Here is a 16,551-nt window from a genome sequence, read left to right on the forward strand (position 1 = left end):
AGTATGCACAAGTGTGCACTCGTCCTGGCTTAGCTTTTATCACCGGAGTACTCGGTAGATATCAAGAAAATCCAGGTTTTGAACACTGAAAAATGGTAAAGAAGGCATTGCGTTATGTGAAAGGCACAAAGAACTACATGATAACATACAGAAGATCTGATTCCCTAGAAATAAGAGGGTACTCAGATGCAGAATTTGCGGGGGATAAAGATGATAGAAAATCCACATCTGGATATGTATTCACCCTCGCAGGGGGAGCTATTTCGTGGAGAAGCTCCAAACAGACGATAGTTGCATCATCCATGATGTATGCATAATTTATAGCATGTTATGAAGCCACGGGGCAGGCATTATGGTTAAAGAAATTTATACCCGACTTGAAAGTGGTAGATTGTATTGACAAACCACTAGAGATGTACTGCGACAATGAGCCTGCAGTATTTTATGCTCACAACAACAAGTCGAGTACAGCTACGAAACCGATTGAGGTTAAGTATTATGTTGTGAAACACAAGTTTCAGGATCAAACTATAAGTCTCGAGCATATAAGGACAAAAGATATGCTTGCAGATCAGCTAACGAAAGGCTTCACCCAGCATGTTCAAGGTGCACGTAGCCGGCATTGGTTTAAGGGAAAGTCTTACCTATTCTGGATCATAAGAGGTCCAAAAGTAAAAGAATTTGTTTCAAAACAGAGAAGTGTATTGTGGTTGTCTGATTCTATCGGCAATAGAGCTGTGACGATGAAACATGCCCTATGGACTGATCTAAAATGAAACGAATAAAGTGAAAGTATTAAGTTAAAAAAAAGTTGAGATCAAGGGGGAGAATGTTAGGATGATCTCCACGTGATCGAACCCAACGGAACGATACGAGCCCTTTGACCTCGTCCGTGCCCAGAACCGCATCTCTGGTTGGTGGGCCCCTGTCGCCGCGCTATATAGAGAGGTGGGGGCCGGACGCACGTGGTATGAGGTTCACCGACGCGCTGCTCGCCCCACAGATATCCCTACCAATCTAGGGTTCTAGCGCGTGCCGACGGAAAGCTCTGCCACCGCCGCCACCGCACGCTCACGCCACTCGCGCCGTCGCCATGAACAACGGCCCGAGCTCCTCATCAAAGGGAGAAGGCATGCCTCCCATTCTTCTCGTTCTCTCTCAGATATGAAGAAGTGATACAACACAGACACAGTACCTACCAGCATTAGATCTACACTAGTCGTTCCTAGAGTTTAACACCAATCCCTCAGCCATCAACTAGTCAGTCGCATATTTGCTCTTTACAGCAAGACAAGGAAAGCAAGCCATGGATTATCTCGCCTTGGGTGCTATCGGCTCCCTCCTGCCCAAGCTGGGCGAGCTCCTCAAGGAGGAGTACAAGATGCAGACCAGTGTGAAGCGAGACGCCGAAGCTTTCTCCCGCGAACTGAGGAGCATGCGTGCCGCCCTTGAAAGGGTGGCCGAGGTTCCGCGGGACCAGCTCGATGAGGAGGTGAGGATCTGGGCCGGCGACGTCCGTGAACTGTCTTACGACACGGAGGACGTTGTTGACTCCCTCCTTGTGCGTGTCAATGGCTCCGGGGCTGACACTGACATGAATGGCCTGAAGGAGCTCGTGGGCAAGATGAAAAGGTTGTTCAAGAAGGGCAAGGCTCGTCGTCAGATCGCCATTGCGATCAAGGACATCAAGGAGCAGGTCCAAGATGTGGCCGCGAGGCATAAGAGGTATAAAGCTGATGGTGTTTTTGTTAATCTAGCTGCAGCCACAAAGATCACCGCCGTTGACCCTCTCCTGGTGGCCCTGTACGAAGACAGGCAAAGGATTGTTGGGATTGATAACACAAAGGATGAGCTAATTCAGAAGCTCTGTTTGACTGACGCATCCAAACAACCCAAGATACTCTCTATTGTTGGATTTGGAGGATTGGGTAAAACAACTCTTGCCAAAGCAGTCTATGATGAGATTCGGCTGAAGTTCGATTGTGCAGCTTTTGTGTCGGTTTCTCGGAGTCCTGACCTCAAGAAAGTTTTCAAAGACCTTCTGTTCGAAGTTGACTATGAAAAATATAAGAGTTTGAGTGGAGCAACTCTGGATGAAAGGCAGCTCATTGATCAACTCCAAAAATCGCTAGGGACCAAGAGGTACCCAAACTTTTGTGGTTGTTTGATATTTACTCATAAATTAGTTTCTGCTAAAACGTACTACATGTTGAACTTAATGGAAAGATGCTGGATTAAGCTTGGTTCCCGATGGGGCATTGTACATGGTAAAACAGAAGTTCAGAACGCTGTAGATGGACATGGATATCCAAACGTTTATCTTAGTATATCTTCTCCTGCAGTATAGTATAAATCACAGTGATTCTTCAGGTTTGCTCAAGATCACTTGATTATATGTATGCATTGAGAAAATTTTCCTTTACGGTATTTCCTACTGAGAAATTTCAAGGTAAACTTAAAAGTAATATCAGCTGTTAAATCTTGTGTTCCAGCAGCTCATACCTACTATCACACTGTGGTAGGTAAGAGACTACTAGTTGTTTGTTGTGTGGGATTACAACACTAGACACGAATCAGGCTGGTTGCCAACTTATTTAGTAGTGTCTGAGTTGGTTTCATGCAAGTTGAATCCATGAATTTACAATTTTCACTGAGTACCAAAATATATGAACTAAGTTGGAAAATGAACTAAGCCAAGATATTTCACTGATTTTCCTTTGATGGCTCTGCTTTGTCATGCTCCTTGCTTCATTATGTTTTAAAGCGCCTTGTTGTTCTTTGAATAATACAATGTTTGGATTCTTGAGGTAATTATTGTTGCTTTTACAGATACATCATCATTATCGATGATATATGGGATGTAAATGCATGGAAAACAATCAGATATGCTTTCATGGATGGTAAATGCGGAAGTAGAATAATCACTACTACCCGCAATATCAGTGTCTCTACAGAATGTTGCTCTTACAATGATGATATGGTTTATAAAATGAAACCTCTCTCTGATGGTGACTCCCAAAGACTCTTCCATAACAGAATATTCAGAAGAGATGATTTATGTCCTCCTGAATTAGAGAAAGTGTCGATGGATATCTTGAAGAAATGTGCCGGTGTACCATTGGCCATTATTACTCTAGCAAGTCATCTGGCTAGCAATCAACAGATAAAACCCATTAATGAATGGTATGTTTTGCTGAACTCTATTGGTACGGGACTTACAAAAGGAGATACTAATTTGAGGGAGATGAGGAGGATAATATCTTTTAGCTATTACGATCTCCCTTCTCATCTGAAGACTTGCTTATTATATTTGAGTATATTCCCTGAAGACTTTGTCATTGAGAGAGACCGGTTGATTAGAAGATGGATTGCTGAAGGTTTTATCCAAGGTGATAACTTATTTGAGCTTGGGGTGAGTTACTTTAACGAGCTTCTGAATCGAAGCATGATACAGCCGGTAATATCTGGTCTTCAAGGCGAGCCAACAGGTTGTCGTGTGCATGATTTAATGCTTGACCTAATATGTGACTTGGCCAGTGAAGAAAACTTTGTCACTGTGATGGATGTTATCAAGGTCAACACGCCTTTCGAAAGAAAGGTCCGCAGGTTATCCTTCCAAAAATCAGTGCTCGCGAACACTCGACTAGCAACCAGTAGCATGTCACAAGTGAGATCATTGACCATTTTCAGTCCTGCTATTAATCAGATGCTTCCTCTATCAAGATTTGAAGTTTTACGTGTGTTGGACCTAGAAGATTGTGATCTTGAGGAAAGTGGCAGTCTTAACCTTAGTTGTGTTGGTGATTTATTGCACCTGAGATACCTAGGACTAAGGGATACAAATCTCTGTAAGATCCCGACAGAAATAGGAAAGCTATTGTTTTTACAGACATTGGACTTGCGAGGGGTAGTCGATGAGGATGTACAAGAATTGCCTGCGAGTGTTGTCCAGCTTAGAAATCTGATGTACTTATATGTTAGCGATGGTACATACCTACCAGTAGGGTATAAGAATCTGACGTCCCTCGAACAGCTAAGCAGACCATGCTTTACAAAAGATGATGATCCAGAAGAGCTGCGCTACCTGACCAAGCTGAGGGTGTTGTCCTTACTGTGCCCATCAGGGTATCCTGCCGAGAAACTTCTTGTTCTCTTGGAGTCTTTAGGACATCTACACAAACTACAGAGTCTAAATATTAAATCTGCTGGTGAGAGCATTGGTGGTAACATGGGCGACTGGGTGCCCTCTTCACTACAACTCATTGACCTTGAATTGGATGGATGGTATGAGATGATGCCGACAAAGTATTAGTTCTTCGTTGCTTCCTCTTCTCTCCAAACTGCATATACGTGTCCATCAAGTGCGGCTGGCGGACATTCAGCTCCTTGGGACCCTGCTGTCTCTTCGTTCTCTTGTGCTGGAATCTGACGTGGACACGGCCACCAAAGAAGAGCGTGCCACGGAAAGGTCATTCATGCTTAGCCCTGATGCATTCCCTCGTGCGCTAGAGTGCTCGTACCAAAATGTCTTACTTGGTCCTTATATGTTCCCACGAGGAGCTATGCCCATGGTTCGACATTTGTCCTTCGGCCTCCTGATGTCAGATATTCTCAGTGGTGGTGACTGGGACTTGTGCATTAGGAACCTTCCTTCGCTCCATGTTTTATCCATTAAGCTTTATGGAGAGGAAGACAGCAGAGATGGTTATTCTGAAGCGGTGGATGCTGTGGAGAGAGCGGCAGACGACCATCCCAACCGCCCCTTCACCATTGTCTTGTAGAGACCCGGACTGTGGAGTCTGAAGAGGATTCGCCCACGCAAACATGCAAGTATTCCCACCTCCATTTATACGTGTTCTCTTGCTAGTGACGCTCTCCTTAATTAGTTCTTGTTTTCATGTTTTTTTGGGGGTCTTCTCTCTAAGCTCCACTCTTTCCTTCTTTGTCAATTGCAGCCTCAGGAGCAATGATAGCACATCGACTAAATCTGTGCTTCAGGTAACGTGTTTTCTTTACTTGGTTCATATCAGTGTCCATTTAATCAACCCCACCAGGGATGATCGAAGTACGTTTAGTATGAACTGTATTTGAATCTAGTCTCTGCCTTCCTTTAATTGCAGCTATGTACCCAGGGTGACCGATTTCGTCGCCATCATTTCTGCATCTTCGCTGTTGCCTCCAAGCACTCCCCTGCGTTCTTAATTCGTTCCACCCCTGCCCCACGAGTGCCTAATTTGTCCTTTGACGTCAAGATGAAGTTGAGTGCTCCTCTATGTTGGTACTCTGCTTTTCCTTCCGTCAGTTAAAGAACCATTAGGTTCAATTCCTTGTGTGCGTCCTGCATTGTTGCTAGCTCGCCAGATGGATGGAACCTTTAGCTCTAGCTCATTATGAAGTCTCCTTTTGAAAGGAGGAGCTTGATTTATGCTGCACTTCTGGCTTGTACGTGATTTCTTATTGTTATTACGCTGCTTCCTTCACAGCAAGAAGTTTTCAGACTACTTTCCTTCCTCGAAATTATTTAAATAAAGGTGACTTTTGTTAATCTCTTTGGATCAAGATCAATGCGTGGTTTGCATTTACTATTTAGCTATTGTTGCCTCATATTTTCTTCATGTGCAGTTTACACCGTGATCCACCGGTTTATATACTTAGCAAGTTGCCTGACTATCAGCAAGCGAAAACAGAAATTAACAAGCAACCTGGTTGCCTAAATAAAGGTGGCTTTTGTTATATCTTTTTATCGTGCTAAATTTTAACTTTCTCTTTGAATATTCTACCACTTTCATAATCTTTATTTCTCCACTCATTTGACAAGTTTAAGTTTACGATTATTTTCTCTCCCGCAGTCTTTAAATCAAAGTTGAGTTGTTTAACATCCCATCTAATTTTATGTTCTAGTTCTACTGGGAGATGACATGTTTTTCCATAGACCATTTATAAGGAGAAATACTCATAGAATTTTTATGAGCAGTTCTATAAGCCTATAAAGTATCATTGATTTTAGTTGGCCAATTTGAGCTGGCTCTATTCACTGTCTTTTCTAAGAAGAGTTTAATTTCTCTATTACTTAATTTAACTTGACCACTAGTTTGTGGGTGATATGGGGATGCTACTCTATGATTAACACCATACTTAGCTAACTTTTTCCTAAAAATTACATGCAAAAAATGAGAACCACCATCAGTAGTTAAAAATCTAAGTACTCCAAACTTGGAAAAGATGATGTTCTCAAGCATTTTCATTGATGTTGCATGATCTGGACTCTTTGTAGGGATTTCTTCTACCCACTTTGTGACATAGTCCACTACAACCAGAATATGAGTGTGTTTCGTTGTTGAGGACGGGAGTGGTCTATAAAGTCAAATCCCCATACATCAAATGGTTCAAGAAGCAGTGAATAGTTCATAAGCATTTCATTCTCTTACCAATGTTTTTCACGCATTAACATTTATCACAAGCTTTAACATAGTTAGGACAATCATTAAATAACGTAGTCCAATAAAACCAGATTGCAATACCTTTGCATCTGTGCGGTCTCCTGCGTGGTGTCCTCCATAGGGACTGCCATGACAATCCTTTATAATACTTTGTTGCTCAAACTAAGATACACAACGTCTAATAATACCATCTACACTTTCCTATAAAGAAATGGATCATCCCAAAAATAGTGTCTAAGATCATAGAAGAACTTCTTTCTTTGCTGATAAGTGAAGCGAGATGATATAACGTTTCCAACAATGAAATTAGGATAATCAGCGAACCATGGGGAAGCTATTATTGCACTAGATATATTAATGTTTGCAAATTGTTTATTAGCAAAGCTATCATTAATAGGATTGGGATCTACCGGAATGTTTCATTCTAGATAAATGATATGCTACCGGATTGTCCTCACCTTTTCTATCAAAAATATGTAAATCGAATTCTTCAAGTAAGAAAACCCATCTAAAAAGTCTAGGCTTAGCATCTTTCTTGTTCATAAGGTATTTAATAGCAGAATGATCGGAGTGTACTATGACTTTAGAGTATATAATAATGTAAGGTCTAACTTATCACATGCAAAGATCACGTCTAAGAATTCTTTTTCAGTAGTGGCATAATTTTTTTGGGCGCCATCAAGTTTTACTAGCGTAGTATATGAAATTTAGTTTCTTATCAACCTTTTGGCCTAATACAACGCCTACAGCATAATCACTAGCATCACACATAATTTCAAATGGTAAATTCTAATTAGGCAGTTGAATTATAGGAGCACTTATCAAAACATTCGTTAGGACATTAAAAGATTGTACACAATCATCATTAAAAGAGAATGGAACATCCTTTTGAAAAATATTAGTTAGAGGCTTCGATATTTTTGAAAAGTATTTGATAAATCTTCTATAAAAACCAGCATGCTCAAGGAACCTTCCTATATAATTGATATCCCGTGGGTATGGTAGCTTATCTATGGCTTCTATCTTTGTGCGGTCTACTTTAATGCCTCTTCCTGAAACTCAGTGTCCAAGGACTACACCTTCTGTTACCATAAAATTACATTTTTTCCAATTTAGGACTAAGTGTTTGTCCACAGACTGCTGCAGAACTTGGTTAAGATTGCATAGGCAATTACTAAAAGAGGTACCATGCACAGAAAAATCTTCGATGAACACTTCCATAATTTTCTCAATATAATCAGCAAATATAACATTCATGCATCTTTGAAAAGTAGCAGGAGAATTACATAAACCAAATGACATTCTTCTATAAGCAAAAGTACCAAAGGGATAAGTAAAAGTAGTCTTTTGTTGATCATCTTTATGTACTGGAATTTGAGAGAAACCAGAATAACCATCTAGATAGAAAAAATGTGAGCGTTTAGATAATCTTTCTAGCATTTGATCAATGAATCACAAAGGATAATGATCTTTATGAGTATCTTTGTTTAGTTTCCTAAAATCAATACACATTCTATAACCAGTAACAGTACGCTGAGTTAATCATTTTCATTGTTTGGAACCACGGTGATTCCACCCTTTTTAGGTACAATGAACATGACTTACCCATTTACTATCAGCTATGGGATAAATAATACCTGTCTTAATGAGTTTAATTAGCTCTTTTCTTACCACTTCTTTCATTTTTTGATGAAGACGGTGTTGGTAATCAACAATAGGCTTTCCACCTTCTTCCAAGTTAATTTTATGCATGCATAAAGTAGGACTGATACCTTTCAAATCATCAATTAAATTGCCAATAGATGGCCTATGAGCACATAGCACTTCAAATAATTTTGTTTTTTTCTTCTCCTGAAAGGTTTGCACTAATAATAACAGGATATATTTTTTTTCTCATCAAGGAATGTATATTTTATATTTTCAGGCAAATGTTTTAATTCAAAACTAGGATCCTCTTTTGCCAGGGGTAATTCTCCTAGATTATCAGGTGGAATATGCAACTGTAATTGTGGTGGTTGTTGAGATAGTATTTGTTCTAATGCCTCTTGATGTCTACAGGAGCTTCTATTCTTGTAGACAGTGTTGGGCCTCCAAGAGCAGAGGTTTGTAGAACAGCAGCAAGTTTCCCTTAAGTGGATTACCCAAGGTTTATCGAACTCAGGGAGGAAGAGGTCAAAGATATCCCTCTCATGCAACCCTGCAACCACAAAGCAAGAAGTCTCTTGTGTCCCCAACACACCTAATAGGTGCACTAGTTCGGCGAAGAGATAGTGAAATACAGGTGGTATGAATAAGTAGTAGCAACGGCACCGGAAAAGTGCTTTGCCCAGGACGAGTAAACAAGCAGTAGTAATGCAGCAGTAGTAACACGATAAAAACGAGTAAACAAGCAGCGATAGCAGTATCTAGGAACAAGGCCTAGGGATTACTCTTTCACTAGTGGACACTCTCAACATTGATCACATAACAGAATAGATAAATGCATACTCTACACTTTTGTTGGATGATGAACACATTGCGTAGGATTACACGAACCCTCAATGCCGGAGTTAACAAGCTCCACAATAATGCTCATATTTTAGTAACCTTTAGTGTAAGATAAATCAAAAGACTAAACCAAGTACTAGCATAGCATGCACACTCGTCACCTTCATGCATATGTAGGAGGAATAGATCACATCAATATTATCATAGAAATAGTTAACTTCGCAATCTACAAGAGATCATGATCATAGCATAAACCAAGTACTAACACGGTGCACACACTCGTCACCTTTGCACACGTGCAGGAGGAATAAAACTACTTTAATAACATTGCTAGAGTAGCACATAGATAAATTGTGATACAAACACATTGCAATCATAAAGAGATATAAATAAGCACCTCACTATGCCATTCAACAGTGAATAAGTATTCTGTCAAATATAGCCTAAGAGACCCACACGGTGCACACACTGTCACCTTTACACACGTGGGACAAGGAGTCTCCGGAGATCACATAAGTAAAACTCACTTGACTAGCATAATGACATCTAGATTACAAGCATCATCATATGAATCTCAATCATGTAAGGCAGCTCATGAGATTATTGTATTGAAGCACATAGGAGAGAGATGAACCACATAGCTACCGGTACAGCCCCGAGCCTCGATGGAGAACTACTCCCTCTTCATGGGAGCAGCAGCGGTGATGAAGATGGCGGTGGAGATGGCAGCAGTGTCGATGGAGAAGCCTTCCGGGGGCACTTCCCCGCTCCGGCAGGGTGCCGGAACAGAGACTCCTGTCCCCCAGATCTTGGCTTCGCGATGGCGGCGGCTCTGGAAGGTTTTCCGTATCGTGGTTTTTCGCATCAGGGTTTTCGATCCAGGGGCTTTATATAGGCGAAGAGGCGGCGCAGGAGGGTCGAAGGGGTGGCCACACCATAGGGCGGCGCGGCCAGGGCCTGGGCCGCGCCGGCCTATGGTCTGGGTGGCCTGTGGCCCCCCTCTGGTCCTTCTCGGGTGTTCTGGATGCTTCCGGTGAAAATAGGAACCTGGGTCTTGATTTCGTCCGATTCCGAGAATATTTCGTTACTAGGATTTCTGAAACCAAAAACAGCAGAAAACAAGCAACTGGCACTTCGGCATCTTGTTAATAGGTTAGTTCCAGAAAATGCACGAATATGACATAAAGTGTGCATAAAACATGTAGGTATCATCAATAATGTGGCATGGAACACAACAAATTATCGATACGTCGGAGACGTATCAGCATCCCCAAGCTTAGTTCTGCTCGTCCCGAGCAGGTAAAACGATAACAAAGATAATTTCTGGAGTGACATGCCATCATAAACTTGATCATATTGTAAACATATGTAATGAATGCAGCGATCAAAACAATGGTAATGACATGAGTAAACAAGTGAATCATAAAGCAAAGACTTTTCATAAATAGTACTTTCAAGACAAACATCAATAAGTCTTGCATAAGAGTTAACTCATAAAGCAATAATTCAAAGTAGAGGCATTGAAGCAACACAAAGGAAGATGAAGTTTCAGCGGTTGCTTTCAACTTATAACATATATATCTCATGGATAATTGTCAATGCAAAGCAATATAACAAATGCAATAAGCAAGTATGTAAGAATCAATGCATAGTTCACACAAATGTTTGCTTCTTGAGGTGGAGAGAGATAGGTGAACTGACTCAACATACAAGTAAAAAGAATGGTCCTTCAAAGAGGAAAGCATCGATTGCTATATTTGTGCTAGAGCTTTGATTTTGAAAACATAAAGAGAGCATAAAAATAAAGTTTTGAGAGGTGTATGTTGTTGTCAACGAATGGTAGCGGGTACTCTAACCCCCTTGCCAGACAAACCTTCAAAGAGCGGGTCCCATTTTATTTTATTTTTGGATGGCACTCCTTCCAATCTTTCTTTCACAAACCATGGCTAACCGAACCCTCGGGTGCCTGCCAACAATCTCATACCATGAAGGAGTGCCTTTTTATTTTAGTTTTATTATGATGACACTCCTCCCAACCTTTGCTTACACAAGCCATGGATAACCGAATCCTTCGGGTGCCGTCCAACAATCACATACCATGGAGGAGTGTCTATTTTTGTTAATTAATTTGGGACTGGGAATCCCATTGCCAGCTCTTTTTGCAAAATTATTGGATAAGCGGATGAAGCCACTAGTCCATTGGTGAAAGTTGCCCAACAAGATTGAAAGATAAACACCACATACTTCCTCATGAGCTATAAAACATTGACACAAATCAGAGGTGATAAATTTTGAATTGTTTAAAGGTAGCACTCAAGCAATTTACTTTGGAATGGCAGGAAATACCATGTAGTAGGTAGGTATGGTGGACACAAATGGCATAGTGGTTGGCTCAAGTATTTGGATGCATGAGAAGTATTCCCTCTCGATACAAGGTTTAGGCTAGCAAGGTTATTTGAAACAAACACAAGTATGAACTAGTACAGCAAAACTCACATAAAATACATATTACAAGGATTATAAGACTATACATCGTCTTCCTTGTTGTTCAAACACCTTACTAGAAATTATCTAGACCTTAGAGAGACCAATTATGCAAACCAAATTTTAGCATGCTCTATGTATTTCTTCATTAATGGGTGCAAAGTATATGATGCAAGAGCTTAAACATGAGCACAACAATTGCCAAGTATCACATTACCCAAGACATTATAGCAAATTACTACATGTATCATTTTCCAATTCCAACCATATAACAATTTAACGAAGAGGAAACTTCGCCATGAATATTATGAGCTAAGAACACATGTGTTCATATGAACCAGCGGAGCGTGTCTCTCTCCCACACAAGCATGATGTAATCCAATTTATTCAAACACAAACAAAAATATAAACAAACAAACGAGACGCTCCAAGTAAAGTACATAAGATGTGATGGAATAAAAATATAGTTTCGGGGGAGGAACCCGATAATGTTGTCGATGAAGAAGGGGATGCCTTGGGCATCCCCAAGCTTAGACGCTTGAGTCTTCTTGAAATATGCAGGGGTGAACCACCGGGGCATCCCCAAGCTTAGAGCTTTCACTCTCCTTGATCATAGTATATCATCCTCCTCTCTTGACCCTTGAAAACTTCTTCCACACCAAACTTTAAGCAAACTCATTAGAGGGTTAGTGCATAATCAAAAACTCACATGTTCAGAGGTGACACAATCATTCTTAACACTTCTGGACATTGCTCAAAGCTACTTGGAAGGTAATGGAACAAAGAAATCCACCCAACACAGCGAAAGAAGCAATGCGAAATAAAAGGCAGAATCTGTCAAAAACAGAACAGTCCGTAAAGACGAATTTTAAAATGGCACCAGACTTGCTCAAATGGAAAAACTCAAAACTAATGAAAGTTGCGTACATATCTGAGGATGACTCACGTAAATTCGCATAATTTTCTGAGTTACCTACAGAGAATTAGACCCAGATTCGTGACAGACAGCAATGCTGTTTCTGCGCAGCAATCCAAATCTAGCATCAACTTTACCATAGAGACTTTACTTGGCACAAAAACATGATAAGGAGAGGTTGCTACAGTAGTAAACAACTTCCAAGACACAAATATAAAACAAAGTACTGTAGCAAAATAACACATGGGTTATCTCCCAAGAAGTTCTTTCTTTATAGCCGTTAAGATGGGCTCAGCAGTTTTAATGATGCACTCGCAAGAAATAGTATTTGAAGCAAAAGAGAGCATCAAGAGGCAAATTGAAAACAAATTTAAGTCTAACATGCTTCCTATGCATAGGAATCTTGTAAATAAACAAGTTCATGAAGAGCAAAGTAACAAGCATAGGAAGATAAAACAAGTGTAGCTTCAAAAATTTCAGCACATAGAGAGGCATTTTAGTAACATGAAAATTTCTACAACCATATTTTCCTCTCTCATAATAACTTTCAGTAGCAACATGAGAAAACTCAACAATATAACTATCACATAAAGCATTCTTATCATGAGTCTTATGCATAAAATTATTACTCTCCACATAAGCATAATCAATTTTATTAGTTGTAGTGGGAGCAAATTCAACAAAGTAGCTATCATTATTATTCTCATCAAGTGTAGGAGGCATAGTATCATCAAAGAAAATTTCCTCCTCAATGCTTGGGGGACTAAAAAGATCATGAAAACCAGCTTCCCCAAGCTTAGAACTTTCTATATCATTATCAACAATGGTGTTCAAAGCGTTCATACTAATATTACTACCAAGCATGCAAATAAGATTTCATAGGTTTTTTAATTTTCGCATCAAACAATCCATGTTTTAAATCAGGAAATAGAATAAGAAGCTCATTGTTGTCCATTATGCCAAACTAGTGTAAACAAGAAACAAAAAGATGCAATTGCAGGATCTAAAGGAAATAGCTTCGAGCACAAACACAATGGCGCCGAGAAAAGTACTTGTTACACTGGAACCGGAGTATGAGTGCCTTTTACCTTTCCTCCCCGACAACGGCGCCGGAAAAGTACTTGATGTCTACGGGAGCTTCTATTCTTGTAGACGAGTGTTGGGCCTCCAAGAGCGAGAGGTTTGTAGAACAGCGAGCAAGTTTCCCTTAAGTGGATTACCCAAGGTTTATCGAACTCGGGGAGGAAGAGGTCAAAGATATCCCTCTCATGCAACCCTGCAACCACAAAGCAAGAAGTCTCTTGTGTCCCCAACACACCTAATAGGTGCACTAGTTCGGCGAAGAGATAGTGAAATACAGGTGGTATGAATAAGTAGTAGCAACGGCACCGAGAAAAGTGCTTTGCCCAGGACGATAAACAAGCGGTAGTAATGCAGCGGTAGTAACACGGTAGAAACGAGTAAACAAGCAGCGATAGCGATATCTAGGAACAAGGCCTAGGGATTACACTTTCACTAGTGGACACTCTCAACATTGATCACATAACAGAATAGATAAATGCATACTCTACACTTTTGTTGGATGATGAACACATTGCGTAGGATTACACGAACCCTCAATGCCGGAGTTAACAAGCTCCACAATAATGCTCATATTTTAGTAACCTTTAGTGTAAGATAAATCAAAAGACTAAACCAAGTACTAGCATAGCATGCACACTGTCACCTTCATGCATATGTAGGAGGAATAGATCACATCAATATTATCATAGCAATAGTTAACTTCGCAATCTACAAGAGATCATGATCATAGCATAAACCAAGTACTAACACGGTGCACACACTTGTCACCTTTGCACACGTGCGGGAGGAATAAAACTACTTTAATAACATTGCTAGAGTAGCACATAGATAAATTGTGATACAAACACATTGCAATCATAAAGAGATATAAATAAGCACCTCACTATGCCATTCAACGGTGAATAAGTATTCCGTGAAATATAGCCTAAGAGACCCACACGGTGCACACACTCGTCACCTTTACACACGTGGGACAAGGAGTCTCCGGAGATCACATAAGTAAAACTCACTTGACTAGCATAATGACATCTAGATTACAAGCATCATCATATGAATCTCAATCATGTAAGGCAGCTCATGAGATTATTGTATTGAAGCACATAGGAGAGAGATGAACCACATAGCTACCGGTACAGCCCCGAGCCTCGATGGAGAACTACTCCCTCCTCATGGGAGCGGCAGCGGTGATGAAGATGGCGGTGGAGATGGCAGCGGTGTCGATGGAGAAGCCTTCCGGGGCACTTCCCCGCTCCGGCGAGGTGCCGGAACGGAGACTCCTGTCCCCGGATCTTGGCTTCGCGATGGCGGCGGCTCCGGAAGGTTTTCCGTATCGTGGTTTTTCGCATCGGGGTTTTCGATCCAGGGGCTTTATATAGGCGAAGAGGCGGCGCGGGAGGGTCGAAGGGGTGGCCACACCATAGGGCGGCGCGGCCGGGGCCCGGGCCGCGCCGGCCTATGGTCCGGGTGGCCCGTGGCCCCCCTCCGGTCCTTCTCGGGTGTTCCGGATGCTTCCGGTGAAAATAGGAACCCGGGTCTTGATTCCGTCCGATTCGAGAATATTTCGTTACTAGGATTTCGAAACCAAAAACAGCGGAAAACAGCAACTGGCACTTCGGCATCTTGTTAATAGGTTAGTTCCAGAAAATGCACGAATATGACATAAAGTGTGCATAAAACATGTAGGTATCATCAATAATGTGGCATGGAACACAAGAAATTATCGATACGTCGGAGACGTATCACCTCTCTTTCCTCATTACTAACTGGCTAATCCTGATTAAGTACATATCGTTCCACCGTTTCTGATGAAGCGACTGCCACAGAAGCAAGAGTTTCCACTATATCTTTTGGGATTTTTTTTATTTTCCTTAATGTTTATCAGTAAACTTGGAAAAATAAAAGTCTAATCTTTCACCAGCGTATTTAATTAATGAATACTTTCTCTTTTGGTAAACTAATTTCAGCACCCACAATATGTAAGAATGGTCTAGCAAATATGATAGGCCAAAATTAATCTGTTATCACCTGTTATCACCAGAATTTGACCGAGTCAGAGGTGGGCCGCAATCAAGATGGATTTGAAGAATATACATAGAAGAAATACGTGAATCGGCCTTTTATACCAAGTTGGGCTAAAACTGCCCGTGTATCTGTAACATAGTAGATCGCATCTTAGATTAGAAGATAGAGTTTTACCCGTGCACGATTTAGTGCACGCCCACATTAGAAAGTCCCCTGAACTATAAATATGTACCTAGGGTTTATGGAATAAACAACAACCAACGTTCACCCCAAACAAATCTCGGTGCATCGCCAACTCCTTCGTCTCGAGGGTTTCTACCGGTAAGCACCATGCTGCCTAGATCGCATCTTGCGATCTAGGCAGCGTAATGCCTATCCACGTTGTTCATGCGTTGCTCGTGCTGAAGCCTTTTTGATGGCGAGCAACGTAGTTATCTTAGACATGTTAGGGTTAGCATTGTTTCTCGTATAATATGCTATCGTAGTGTGATACGTCTCCAACGTATCGATAATTTCTTGTGTTCCATGCCACATTATTGATGTTATCTACATGTTTTATGCACACTTTATGTCATATTCGTGCATTTTCTGGAACTAACCTATTAACAAGATGCCGAAGTGCCGATTCTTGTTTTCTGCTGTTTTTGGTTTCGGAAATCCTAGTAAGGAAATATTCTCGGAATTGGACGAAATCAAAGCCCGGGGGCCTATTTTTCCACGAAGCTTCCGGAAGACCGAAGACGAGACGAAGTGGGGCCACGGGGTGGCCAAACCCTAGGGCGGCGCGGCCCCCCCTTGGCCGCGCCGACCTGTGGTGTGGGGCCCCTGTGCCCCCTCCTGACTTGCCCTTCCGCCTACTTAAAGCCTCCGTGACGAAACCCCCAGTACCGAGAGCCACGATACGGAAAACCTTACTGAGACGCCGTCGCCGCCGATCCCATCTCGGGGGATCCTGGAGATCGCCTCCGGCACCCTGCGGAGAGGGGAATCATCTCCCGGGAGGACTCTACACCGCCATGGTCGCCTCCGGAGTGATGAGTGAGTAGTCTACCCCTGGACTATGGGTCCATAGCAGTAGCTAGATGGTTGTCTTCTCCCCATTGTGCTATCATTGTCGGA

At 41.5% G+C, this 16,551-nt stretch overlaps 1 protein-coding gene and 1 long non-coding RNA gene across 2 annotated transcripts; both read left to right on the plus strand.

Moving 5' to 3' along the window:
• The first annotated feature begins 1,306 nt into the window (after positions 1-1,306).
• Positions 1,307-4,781, plus strand: LOC124651291 (disease resistance protein RGA5-like). Its single transcript, XM_047190395.1, has 3 exons — positions 1,307-2,142; positions 2,830-4,240; positions 4,383-4,781. Exons 1-3 carry the CDS (start codon positions 1,307-1,309, stop codon positions 4,779-4,781), a joined length of 2,646 nt encoding a protein of 881 aa, XP_047046351.1.
• A 132-nt stretch (positions 4,782-4,913) lies between these two features.
• LOC124681872 lies at positions 4,914-6,372 on the plus strand. The gene is made up of 4 exons (XR_006996071.1): positions 4,914-4,998; positions 5,121-5,531; positions 5,623-5,720; positions 6,275-6,372. It is a non-coding gene; the product is annotated as an uncharacterized LOC124681872 (long non-coding RNA).
• Positions 6,373-16,551: the final 10,179 nt, after the last annotated feature.

Source organism: Lolium rigidum, chromosome 1 (genome assembly GCF_022539505.1).
Source record: "Lolium rigidum isolate FL_2022 chromosome 1, APGP_CSIRO_Lrig_0.1, whole genome shotgun sequence".
Lineage (NCBI taxonomy): Eukaryota > Viridiplantae > Streptophyta > Magnoliopsida > Poales > Poaceae > Lolium > Lolium rigidum.